The 13,366-nt window shown below is 33.2% G+C and overlaps 1 protein-coding gene across 1 annotated transcript in view; it reads right to left on the bottom strand.

Moving 5' to 3' along the window:
- Positions 1-13,366, bottom strand: part of LOC135136196 (contactin-1) — a 548,953-nt gene that overhangs the window by 103,468 nt on the left and 432,119 nt on the right. The window contains exon 7 of the mRNA XM_064065367.1: positions 1,600-1,741. Within this exon, the coding sequence (XP_063921437.1) occupies positions 1,600-1,741 (142 nt within the window). The remainder of the gene's footprint in view (positions 1-1,599; positions 1,742-13,366) is intronic.

Genomic DNA, 13,366 nt, shown 5'->3' with positions numbered 1-13,366 from the left:
AAAAAAATCCGGACATTTGAATATTTGTAACTGTACGTTGTTGTTTAGTGCTACAACTTTTTATTTTTTTCTTTGTTTTAGAATAGTTTTTTTATTATAATTCTGTAATTACTTTGTTGAACTGAAGTTAATTTATAAAATATGTACTAATATAATATTCTGCCAAATTTCACTTGAAAATTGCTGCCTAGAAAACTTGCTAATGCGACCCAAAGTTTTTCGTCCTGTAGCCAGCGTTAGAAAAAGACAGCGTTGGGTTACGTAATAAGATAAGAATGTTATTCACGCAAGTGCTCCTTCATATTTTTAAAATCACCACAAAATAAAATAACAAGCAACGTTCACTTAATGGTCAAATTTCTATGTCGGGAGTTTCATACATAAAATGTTCAATTTCTAGAAATGTATTTGTAATCCACTGTATGTTACTGTGAGCTGCGGCAATCGTTTTCTCTGACAGCATTTGATACTAAGTGGTTGCAGACAAAAGAGGAAGTTAATCTGCTCACTATGACTTGTTCAGGTCAGAAGTCGGGAGCTTCATTAAGCTACAATGGAGTCCCAGTTCGAAATGACGAACATTTACCCTTGGAAATTTCATTATTTTCACAAATAAAACTGTCGTTTGGCTTCAGTGCAGTGAGCTACCTGGAGGCTAATCGCTCCTACGGGTGGTTCAAGTGCACCATTGCATTGGCGGCTTGCTGATGTGTTTTTGTTGTTCATCTAAACATTTTTTTCAGTTTCGTCTTATTCGAACTTCACTATTTTTTCCGGTTTGTGTTTTTTTGGTTGAGATGGTGTGAAAGCCAACATATTTCTCATTTTTTATCGTTATTTGTTTGGGTCAGAGGTTTTCGTTTTCCTCTTGCATAACCTCTGCGTTGACAATGAAAGCGTCGTTTTGCTCGTTTGACTTGCTAATGATCGGAACTTTATTCATATTATTGCCCCTTGATTTTAATTGGGCAAGTTGTTCTTTTAGAAGTTTTTTTTTCTAAGCACAATTATCAATTCGTTCCTTTGGCACAGTATATGAACGAATATTTTTTGCTTCATTACCTTGTAATACCTTGTAATCTGCCGTATCTTAGAACTGGTCCGGGTCTTTGTCTTCGCACTTTGCGCCCGATAATTGTTCACAGCACGAAAGTGTATTTTTATTCAATTTTTTATACTGACGTATAGTTTAGTATAATTCTCATGAAAACTATTGGCACACTTTTTGCTTTTCGTTGCATTCTGGCGTGAAAAGATAGGTGCTGGCGTCGCTCCGACCACTCTTACAGTCGTTGTGGAGAGCACTATTCGCTGACTATACAAACTTTTACCTAATAATTTTTTCAATTTCGAAGATAAACTCATGAATAAAAACTAAAAAACGAGCACTAATTGTAGAGTCGAAGTTAATTACAGCTATAAAATAAACTATGGGAAAGCAACTTTTGTCCCAGATAGGTGACATTGTTAGCTTTCACTTGAATCGTATTATAAAAAAAATTGCAAAAGCCGTTCGGTAAATACAGCTTAAGAGATAGCGGTGTGGTTCGATTTAGTTTTTCTTTGAGAATAATTCTGAAAAGAATAAATATAACTTACAAAAGACGTTTAATCTCCACTTGTCCTCGAGCGCGCTATCAGGGATGGACGGGTTCTCGGCTCGACAGGTCAAGTATTTGCCATCGTCATCGATCACAGGAGAAAACGGCAAAATGCTTAGGCTTTGATTCTGTCCTGGAAACTAGATATTGTCGTTAAACACTGAAAATGTTACAACACATAAATCTTTAATGAAGTTAATCGGACACAGAAGAAACACATACAAAGTATCGTTAAGTATCGTTATTTTTCATCTACTTCAAGAGCATTTGGTTATTTAAAAAAAGTATACTAAAAAGGTGATTTAGGGTATTTGGTAAGGAAAAGAATAACAAGCATAAGAAGGGTAGTTAGTTCCTTTTCTTATAATATAATGTTTGAGTTTTGCTTTGGAATTTATAAAAATGTCTTGTAAATACTTTCTTACATTTTCTAACGAAACAAGCTGCAGTAAAGAAAGTTTGCGTGAAGTATAAGCTGGATTAGAGCTTTCCCCCTGCCTGTTTTTTTAATAAATATACTTTGTTAAAAATGCGAAAACAATTATAACATTATCGAGGTCCTGAAATCAATAATTTACACATTATTATACTTTTATTATTCAATTTAAAACCCCTTTAGAACTAAATAAAACTGAGTTGTTAACATTGAAACACATGGTTATGATGAAGTATTCACTATAATTTTTTGAAAAACTTGTTTTCTTTTCTGGCGTTATAGGAAATTAAAACATAAGATAGTTATCAAAACACCCCACCTTAAGTTAAATGTTGATGAGATAAAAGTGACTACATTTTCGGGACGCAGAAGATAAATTTGTGATTTTCTGATAGCGTACGTCAGTTGTTATGCTAAAAACGAATGGGGTGCTCATTCTAAGACATTTAATTCGGCAGAGCTTTGTAGATGGGGAAAATTTCGCCAGAGGCGCTGATGCCAAAGTTTTGTGTTTTAAATTTCAGTTTCAGTGAGCTGTAAAATCTGCCAAATTATAATTTTCACGTGTCAAAGACACTTGGACAAGTTGTACTTGATTTAAGAGCTGGAGTAACCTAATGATGGCTGAAGGTCTATTTTATTTAAGTAACGGCGGCAGGGTTTAATCTGATTTGCTACATTTATGAATTGTGAACGCTACAATCGCATTATCTAAACATACTGTTTCGAAATTTAATGTAACCGCTCAACACACCTAGTAATAACTGATATTTACAAATCGCATACATTTTTAATAAAAACGAAACATAGGTATTAGGCACAAATTGCCGCAATTTTTAATTTTTAAGGCATTTTGAGGACTCGTATAACTGGGGAAAACCTAGAAAAAGTAGTCATTGTTATTAAGAATTCCCGAAGTTGTAGGCCACGACTGCAATAGCGCTGGCGATCGGATGGCAATGATCATCACTTTCGCGCAGTCGAAGTTTAATTATTTTATGACTTATTTTACGCATATTATAAGTGAAGATAAAAACTTTAGCAGTCCTGTTTTAATTAAACTAAAGGACAGCATCATGAAATAAAATTATGGAAAAACATCCCATCCAAAAAAAGTCCTGAAATTTAAGAATTTTATTAGTCTAACAAGTCTGCTGGTTTAATTAATTTTAAAGCTAAATTTATAAATTATCATCTAGAAGTAACAGTTGCTGTTGGTGTAACTGCAACGAGATAAAATTTTCAATTCTCTGCTGCAATATGTAGAATTCCTGAACAGCAACGGTTGAAGCTCCAAGCCGCAACTGTTCCACTAAAGATAGCTAACTTTCCAGTTCAACGGTTTGTGTTGTGGATTTGGTTATCGATTGGTCAATCAGAATTTATTGCGTAAAATAGATACCTAGCGAACAGTGGTTTTTAAAATATGCTTTGGTTCAAATTGAAATAATATAATTAATGTTAATTATTTCAATTTACCATAAATACAATAAACATTTCATTAATAAAAATAGCTCATTTTATATAGAATCTCGAACCCGTTTATAGGACAGTTAACAGGCTGTTCACATGCGTAATAAAAATATAAAACGTATTTTTTTTATTTCAAGATCATTTGCTTTTCAGCAACAGTGTTGAATATGAATGAGCTCCCTCAAAATTTAATTTCCTGTACAGGTGTTACTGTAGAAACTATACTACATTGTGACAAGACGTAAACGACACTTTTAAACTTTTATTACTAAAATTATACATAATCAGTTGATCACTGATCAAACTCAGGGTAAAAAAATTGCTTAAAAAAATTCAGGCGGAACATGTTTAAAAACAAAAGTGAAGACGTATTTATTAATTCATTTTATTATTATAACTATTATTTTCCAATGTGGTGTTCAAAAAGTCAGCTAAATCAGTTTGCAGTGAGATGCTGTCGGAAATCTGGCAAATAGGCTGAACAGATTACGTGTAACTACAGTTTTTAGGCACTTTTAGGTTCAAAAAGCACCTCAAAAATGTAATTAACATTAAATTATATGTGAAAATACGTTTTACTTCTCTAGCGTAAGCTAAGACTAGCTACTTTTATGTTTTCACGACGTTTCATGACCCGTAGAGCACAGAAACATAGGTCTTTCATTTCCGTCTAAGTGTCTGCCGTCTGTCGTATGACTCCGTGTTGAGTTTTCACCCTAGGCATCCAGATTTTTGTAAAAAAATCAATATTGTATAACAACATTCTATAATTTAACTTTGAAATTGCAAAACCGAATGCTCTGAAATATTGCAAACGTTTTAAAATTATCGGAAACGTGGACATCAAATTAATCCAAATTTATCCGTTTACAATCCCCCTAAAAACTAATATCATCTCAATATTTTGAAAAAAAAATCCTGTCTAAACTCTGCCAATTATGATGAGTCTATCTATACTTCCCATTCCATCATTGTATTCATATTTTTTAGAATTGTTTATACCGGGTAATATTAAATATTAATAGGAGCGGCACAGGAATTTTGAACTTATGATGATTCTTTAAGAAAATAAAGCGTGGGTGGGCGGGGCTAGTTCCTGTTAATATAAGACTGATTTTGCCAAATAGCATATCCTCTAAAAAAATAAAGGGTGGGTGGGCGGGGCTAGTACTTGCCAACATAAGGCTGATATTGCCAAATAACGTACCCTCTCAGAAAATAAAGGTTGGGTGGGTGGGGCTAGTACTTGCCAAAATAAGACTGATTTTGACAAATGACCCACTCTCTAACAACAAAAAGAGCGGGTGGGAGGGGGGGTAGTACTTGTTACATGATAAAGGTTGCAGTTATAGGTATAAAGGATAAAGATAAGACTGATCTTGGCAAATGAGATATCCACTAAGAGAAGAGAGGGCGGGTGGGCGGGGCTGGTACCTGCTAAGATAAAACTGATTTTGGCAAATGACATCCTCTCTAAGAAAAAAGAGGGTGGGTGGGCGGGGCTAATAGCTGCTAAAATAAGACCAATTTTGGGAAATGACATACCCTCTAAGAAAAGAGAGTGAGGGGCTAAGGCGATTGTTAAGAGTAGCGGAGAGACATACATCCGGTATAGTTCTATAAACAGCATATCTTCTGCATATGAAAATTTGAAATTCTTAGAAAAGTCCGTAAATTTTAACCCAAGTACATTTATCTTATACAATGAAAGAAAACTTGTCATTAAAAAAAAATTTATACCTTCCCAGAAACGTGAAATAAATATCAAGGCACATTTACTGCAACTGAACATTTTTTTCGCTGAAGAAGAGAAATATCTCTTGTGTCATTGTCCATTAACGTCTCAGTTCTTTTCCTATTTCCGCTCCCCATAAATATTTCTTTTACGCCGTTATCTAACTGAAGTAATTAATGACACGATATTCATAAAGCAAATAAATTGGAGTATAACATTTGACAACTGGTCTGGTGGTTTCGAAGAAGTCTAATAAAAATCAACAGACAGACGGAACCGCGAGACCTACTTTTTGGTACTCTAGGGATCATGGAACGTCGAGAAAACCTCAAACTAGCCATTCGTATATTTTGGAAGAAATGAAGCTTAAAACATCGTCTGGGAGTCCAAATCTACAAAAGAATCTCTTTTAGTGATCGTCGAAAATGATGTGGAAAAGGACAAAATTTCATACATACTGAAAAATTTAACTAAGGAAGTAGCTAAAAATGCACAAGAAATGAAACCTTTTAAAAAACTGAAGCTCGAAATCAACAAATACATTCTTTTGGTAATTTTCGACGGTTTTTGATGAAAGGTCAAAAATTGCGTGCGTACATTATAGGGTATTGAAAAATAACAATTTTGGTGAAGTTGTACAAAAATGCCCAAAAAATTCTGGGAATAGATTCCGATGACCAGAATCAAGAAACACAGCTGAGATTTTCGAAATATTCGGTTTTAAAATGTGATTTTTAAAACCTTCCAAAAAATTTCCATATTTTGTAGTGCCGATTTTTGAAAAAATGTAGCCTATTAAAATACTTCCGGAGAAACTAAAATAGTAGGACAACAAAGGTGATGCAAATTTTTAAAAAGGGAGTGCTAGTCTATCGGACAATTATCGGTGCCAAATTTTAGCCAAAACTGTCCTACGTCTATTCCTTTCCAAGCATAATATTAAAATGATCACATCCTCTAAACGAGGATATCATCTCCTATTTGTCACCAGAGGTCGTCCCAACCTGCAAATTGTCATTAAGTTTAAAGTATTTCTGTAACAATATTCGAAGGGCTGATCATCTGTGTTGAGGGGTTGGGAAGGAGTGTTCGGATGAAAAGACTAGCACAATCAAGGTCAAACGCAGAATCGTTTCAACTGTTTAATTGTGCTACGTCTTCTCATCTGAACACTTTAACTAGGTAGATGTTTAAAAAAATATGTGCATGTGAGAAAGTATGCATTTATGATCTAGAACTGGTTACTAAAGCATGTCATGCTAAAACAGAATGCACAACAAAATCTGAAAATCCAATTCGGATACAAGACGCCGATGCTACAATTTAACAACGTCTGAGAAAGGATATAACAACTTTCTTCCCTCCTGAAGTACAGTTATAAAATTTTAGTTTATGATAACCCTTGTAAGTTAATATAAGGTGTCACTCACATCTTCGTGTACAGTTTTTACTAGTAACTTGCACTACTCGAACGTATGTTAAAGAAGTATTGTAATAGGGTCCATCCGGCGAATAGGTGCTTTTATGTTTCCTCGACGTTTCATGACACCAAGAGTACGAAAAAATAGGCCTTTCATTTCCGGTTGTCTGGCGTCACTCGTCTGTCTATCGTCTGTATCAAATTTTATTAAATATATATACAATTTCCGAAACTATCGGACTGATTGTTGTCAAATTTTAGAGGAATATCGTGCAGAGAATAAAACGTTAAGCAAAATTTTTCTAACCATCCTTATCAACAATGTGATGATGTACTTGAAGTTTATGAATTGGCCTTGATATTTATCACAATTACTTTACAAAAATTTTTCTGTAATATTTGCCACGGGTCTCACGTAGCCGATGTCTGGCTTACCTACATAACGAGCATCCGATGGCCGTGTAGACAAGGCGTTGAACTTGAGGTTATTACTTAAATAAATAAATAAATAAATAAAATAAATACTTTATTCCCAACAGGCTAATATACACCCAATTACAGGGAACGATGTAATTAAAACTAAAACATTACTTACATGATGTTATAACTAAAAAAAATAATTAAACTAAATAATCACTTAATTAATACCATAAACTTCCAATATAGAATTTTGCAACATTTTAAAAGAATTAATATTTATGTCACAAACTTCCGCTATCCCATTACATAAGTCACACATTAAATTAACTGGAGATTTGCGTAAAACATTGGTTCTATTCGCTGAACAATAAAATATAGTACTCTGTCGAGAGTTGATTCTTGGTACTTTAAAATTGAGTTTATTAAGCAACTGGGGCACATCAACTTTATTATTCAGCATATTGAACAAAATCTTGACGACAGTAACAATTCTTCTAGTTTTTAATGATACAAAATTAAATCTAGTCAACAAATTTAAGTGACTAAATCCTCTTTCCGGATAGAATCTGTCTAAACGAAAACATAAAAATTTGAGGAATTTGCGCTGTACCAACTCTAAATTATTAATATGGACATCATATATTGGAAACCATATAAGAGCTCCGTATTCTAAGCGTGATCTTACCAAAGTAAAATATAGCGTGGATAAAGTATGAACGTTGCAAAAATCGCTACAATTTCTATAAACAAAACCGTACATCTTATAGGCTTGTGAAATATTAGTTGTTATATGTTCAACAAAGGTTAATCTGGAATCAAAAATTATTCCTAAGTCTTTGTAAGTATCCTTACGGCTTAACAGAATATTTAATATTTGATAATTAAAGATTAAGGGATTTTGTTTTTTTGAATATGAAACAATATAGCACTTGTCTCTATTTAGTGTTAAACGATTATCTTTACACCAACTAATGACAGCATTCACATTACATTGAAGAATTTTACAATCTTCGACAGACTTTATTTCCTTATATAACTTGAGGTCATCCGCAAATAGAAGTTTCTCACAAGAAATATTTTGAACAATATCATTGATAAATAGAAGAAATAACAGTGGTCCCAAATTTGAACCCTGTGGCACGCCAGATGTAGGAGTGAACACCTTGGAACAAAAATTTCGATATCTTACGACTTGACTCCTTTCACTGATATATGATAAAAACAATCGGAGTAATGAATCTGAAAAGCCGAACCCTCGAAGTTTGTTTAACAAAATAAAATGATCAATTTGATCGAAAGCTTTTCGAAAATCTGTATAAACTGTATCCACTTGGCTTTTTTTGTCCATTGCTTCAGAAGTGTATTGTGTGAAACACGCCAGATTTGTTATTGTAGATCTTTTTTGCATAAAGCCATGTTGATCTTGCGATATAAAACCTTTCACTGAAGAGTAAATCTGCTTGTACATAATCGATTCAAAGATTTTTGCAAAATTACATAAAATACTAATAGGTCGATAGTTCTTTACATCACTTGTATCCCCTGACTTGAAAATGGGACAAACGCATGCTTTTTTCCAAATATCTGGGATTTTACTTTGTTTCAATATTAAATTAAAGAGTTTTTGTAGAGGCTGAGCAAAGATTAATGCGCAATCTTTTACTAAAAAGCTGGGAATACCATCAGGCCCGGTCGTAAAAGAATCCTTTGATTTTTTTAATGCCACGAATACATCATCTTCAGATATGGATCTTACATTTACGAACAGTTGCGCAGCAACTTCATTGTCAGTGGTTGATAAATTACAAGGTTTGGACTGAATATAAACTTCACTGAAGTAATCACTGAACGCGTCCACTATTTCATCAGGAGAAGAAAACTCAATATTGTTGTAATGCATCACACCAGGAATTCTGCTGTGACCTACTTTGTTATGTACAAATGACCAAAAACTCTTAGGATTTTTTGATATATCCTTTTCAATTTGATGTAGGTATTTTATATAGGAGGCTTTAATTAAGTTCTTACAGCGAGAACGGTATACTTTAAACAAACTGTGATATTTTTCAGTTTTATGTCTTCTATATAATTTCAACATATTAAATTTACTTCGAATGGAGTTAATTATTTCTTTATCAAACCACGGGGGATACTGATTATTACTTAAATTATTAACTGAAGAAGTTGTAATTTTTTTTCAGAAGTTATCTCGACATTGAATAAGATGATTTAAAATTATTTGGTTATTCGCATTTTGACTCACGTTCTTTGCCATAATCCACTTTATTTAAGTTATGAGGTTACATTGTGAGATAACTCATCTCAGTTTATGTGAATTTTTATTTTATATAACAACACTATTATTATTAGTATTTCACTGCCCCATCTAAATTGATATGCCTGTCCGAAACATACGTACCTATATATTTATTTATATGTTATACATTTAGTTTAACATTACATACATATCTTTACTACGGAATGGGACTATTTGGCGCGGCCGACTTGGCGCGGCCAACTTGGCGCGGCCGACTTGGCGCGAGCCATTTTGGCGCAAAGCCAACTTGGCGCAGGGACACTTTGGCGCAAGCCATCTTGGCGCGAGCCATCTTGGCGCGAGTACGTCAGTATATAATATAAAAAATATTTATTGCTCGTACTTTGGTTGGCACCCTGTTATTTATGCTAAGTGTAGGCAACCAAATACACATTTTAATTCCCACAAATTCTAATAACTAAATGATCCACGGAGCAAGAAGTTCCACGTTTAGGAGTATGTTTATAATGGGGTGCAGGGCGCGAAGCGCCCGTGTGTCCATTAAAAAGTCGACATTACCCCTTCCCGCGTTGGAGACTATAAAAATTAGGTTATGCTAACAACGGGTGCAATTTTTGTATATTTATATCTATTTTTCTTGGTACAAGTTCATTCGCGCCAAGATGGCTCGCGCCAAGATGGCTTGCGCCAAAGTGTCCCTGCGCCAAAGTGTCCCTGCGCTAAAATGTCTCGCGCCAAGTCGGCCGCGCCAAGTTGGCCGCGCCAAGTCGGCCGCGCCGAATTGTCCTAGACCGATCTTTACTATAACTTACAGAATTTGTCATAAAATGATAAAATTCGTAAAATCAAATTTTACAAATTTTTCGAAAAAGCTGGATATATTCTATATTCAGGGGGGGGGGGGGGGGGGGGGGCGAGGGAATTCAGCGGAAATAACCTTCGACAATTTTTTAACGTGGCTATAGGCAGTGCTGGGAAGCAAATTCATTAGTCTAATCAATAAATCTTTCTAGAAAGCCGTTGAATTCAAAACTTAAAATTGTATACAAAATTAAATCTAAATTTTGGCAATTATTAATAATGAGCTATTTCAAGTTTTAATTCTTAAACAAAATTTTCTTTTTAGTATTTTTTCTTTTGAATATATAGCAGTGTTTACCAGAAATTTTGACATTTTTTCAAAAAACTCTCAGTAGTGCATTTAATACTACTATTACAATATTGGATCACGTTAAGTAATATATAGGTGATACAAATTTTAGCAGATTCTTCATAATTAATAAGCAGACTTTGGTAGCGAGGTGATCATTGCTGTCCGATCGCCAGCGCTATTGCAGTCGTGGCCTACAGCTTCGGGAATTCTTAATAACAATGACTACTTTTTCTAGGTTTTCCTCAGTTATACGGGTTCTCCTAGACGTTAAAATGCTTTAAAAATTAAAAATGACTGTTCAACATCACAATTTTCGTGATTATCTTGATCAGATAAAACCTGAAAATTATAAAAACATGCGTAATGATATTTGTAATATTATATACAAAATAATGTATTTAATATATATTTTCTTTCCTCTGTGTTTAAAAAATTCTAAAGACCGTTAAACAGTTATTTTAAAAATTTGACGCAGACAGTTATCACTGTGCTTTGAAAGTTTCCTAAAATATTCTAAAAACGACCCCTGGATTTCTTTACCAACCCAGAGATGTTAAATTACGTACCAGCTCATTAGATGTTACATAACGTAGACGGGCGCTTTAATATGTAAAGAAAAATTTGTATAACAGTAAAATCATAAACTAAGTTTTAAATTAAGGACGCAATGCCTAGTGTACTTTTTCTGAAAATACATTTTTTGGGATATCTTCTGTGAAATACGGAAAATTCCAATTTTTTCATTAAATTAGAAAATTTGAATCTACTGACAATCAAATTATGAATAAATACTTAAACACTTGTTTATTAAAAGTTGTCAGTTTATTTTCAGGCTCCCGGAAAGTAAAAATCCAAGCAATTTATTTATTTATTAATTGGAATGTGCAATAAATGTGCAGCTGTCATAAATGAAGACTGCCGCAAGCTACATGATGAATAAATGTTTAATATTAATAATTTCATAATAATTTATGATTGTTTTCAGTAGTACATACAGTTATAGCTATAATTATTAGTTACTAAAAAAAATAATTATCTTTGCATCTGTAGAATGCTTATTGTTTGATTACGTCATTTTTTAGAGATGACAATAAAGCAAAATAATAATTATGAGGAATTCTGCCAAAAATATTTGTAGTCAAAGAAAAGGCGTAACAAACTAAATACTAGTGACCAACTGTTAGGACTTTGTTAGATCGAATAAAGATTAAAATTTAAAATGAATTTTAGCAGAATTAATAAATCAAAACGTTGTAAATATATTTATGACCCTTTAATGTTTATTAACAAGGAGCTGACGTCTAACGCATTAAATTTTTAAGAATTCACCACATCCTCTTTTGCATTGCACGATTATTTCAACGCAGGTTTTGGCAAAAGTACATCACTTTGATATATGTGGTAATCTAATATTTTTTAGAATTGACATAAGTTAAGTCGGTGTTTTCGTTAAATAATTAGCAATTTTTTAATTTTTGTTTCAAAATTTTTGATGTGATAATACTAATCCATAACTCCGCCGCAACTTGACGACGGTTTCGATTTAATTCCAAAGCTACGGTAAACTTTAACGACTAAATATTTTACTAAGCAATTAGACCCTTTATAAATGTTATATGTTTCGAGCTCGTACACACTACATTTTTTGATTAAAAACTTAAAAGAGTTTTTAAACCAATTATGTTATTCTGTTCTCTACCAAAGGTTGAAAAAAAAAAACAGAAAAGGAAGTAAATGTCACTAACAACATGCATGTGGTTTGTCTGATATTTTCTTTTTATTAAATGCTACTCCCTCGCTCTTGGAAATGGTTAGTAAAAAGTATCATGTTGTGTTGACTGAAGTTGTGTGCTTAAGTAATGAGATGCCTTTATAAAGCAACTTGTTTATTTTTTATTCTTCCTCTTTGAACTTTAAACAGGTGGTGCATCTAAACGGGAACTTCATTTCAACTTATAATGCATTTTATGTATAATTTGAAAATCTCCACATGAGTGACATTCTCTAAAAGATTAAGTCTTAAATAATTGTTTTGAAAAAATTTCATTAAGATAACACAGTCTGGTTCCGAGATTAAATCGGGATAAATTAAAGAAGAAAAGGAGGATAAACCGGCGTATCAATTTCGTTAAAGAAATCTAAATAATAGAATTTGTAAAAACTGTGCTTTACTTTCCGCAATTTAATAGGATAAAAACAGTATTTTAAGCCTCATTAACTTTTTAAAAATTCTTTCAGTGTCTGGCGATCATTTGTTACGCATACTTTCTGACGCCATCTATTCAGCTAAGTTTGAATTTCTTTACACAGTCCTTGCTTTTATTCAATTTTGAATGGGTTGGCGTTGCACAAAGGATAAGCATCCTGGTGATTAGGGTGAACTGAAACGAGAATAATACAGAACGGTGGATACATGGGAAAATTAAACTGACGGTTTATGTGAAAATGTGCCTCCGTAACAAGGACTCACTGTGCAGCTTTCAGTTTTTGATATCTTCTTTTTTAAGAATTCTTATTAGATATTCGCCGTAAAATTTTAAAGGCGACTGAAATTAATGCGATAAAATAACTAGGAGCTGGAAAACTCTGTTATATGACTTTAAAAACTACCCAAACAACATATAAAATTAACTGAACTACTTTGATATGAAGGATTCATAAAATTAAGTACTTGGAGCTGAGGCATTACGCCACAAACCATGTATTACTAAATCAAGATTTCATTGGTTGTAACAATAATTATGTAACTCCAGTGTATTGTCTCGAAGAAACTAAATCCAACAAGAAAATGCACACTAGAGTTCACACAACAGTCAGTCATAATTAATGCCAACTCTGATATTAGAAGTT

The sequence above is a fragment of the Zophobas morio genome, unplaced genomic scaffold (assembly GCF_036711695.1).
Source record: "Zophobas morio isolate AGI-343-1 ecotype UQ-CSIRO unplaced genomic scaffold, CSIRO_AGI_Zmor_V1 ptg000026l, whole genome shotgun sequence".
NCBI classification, from domain to species: domain Eukaryota; kingdom Metazoa; phylum Arthropoda; class Insecta; order Coleoptera; family Tenebrionidae; genus Zophobas; species Zophobas morio.
The sequence above is the reverse complement of the archived record's forward strand: the minus strand, read 5'-3'. Positions and strand labels throughout refer to the sequence as shown.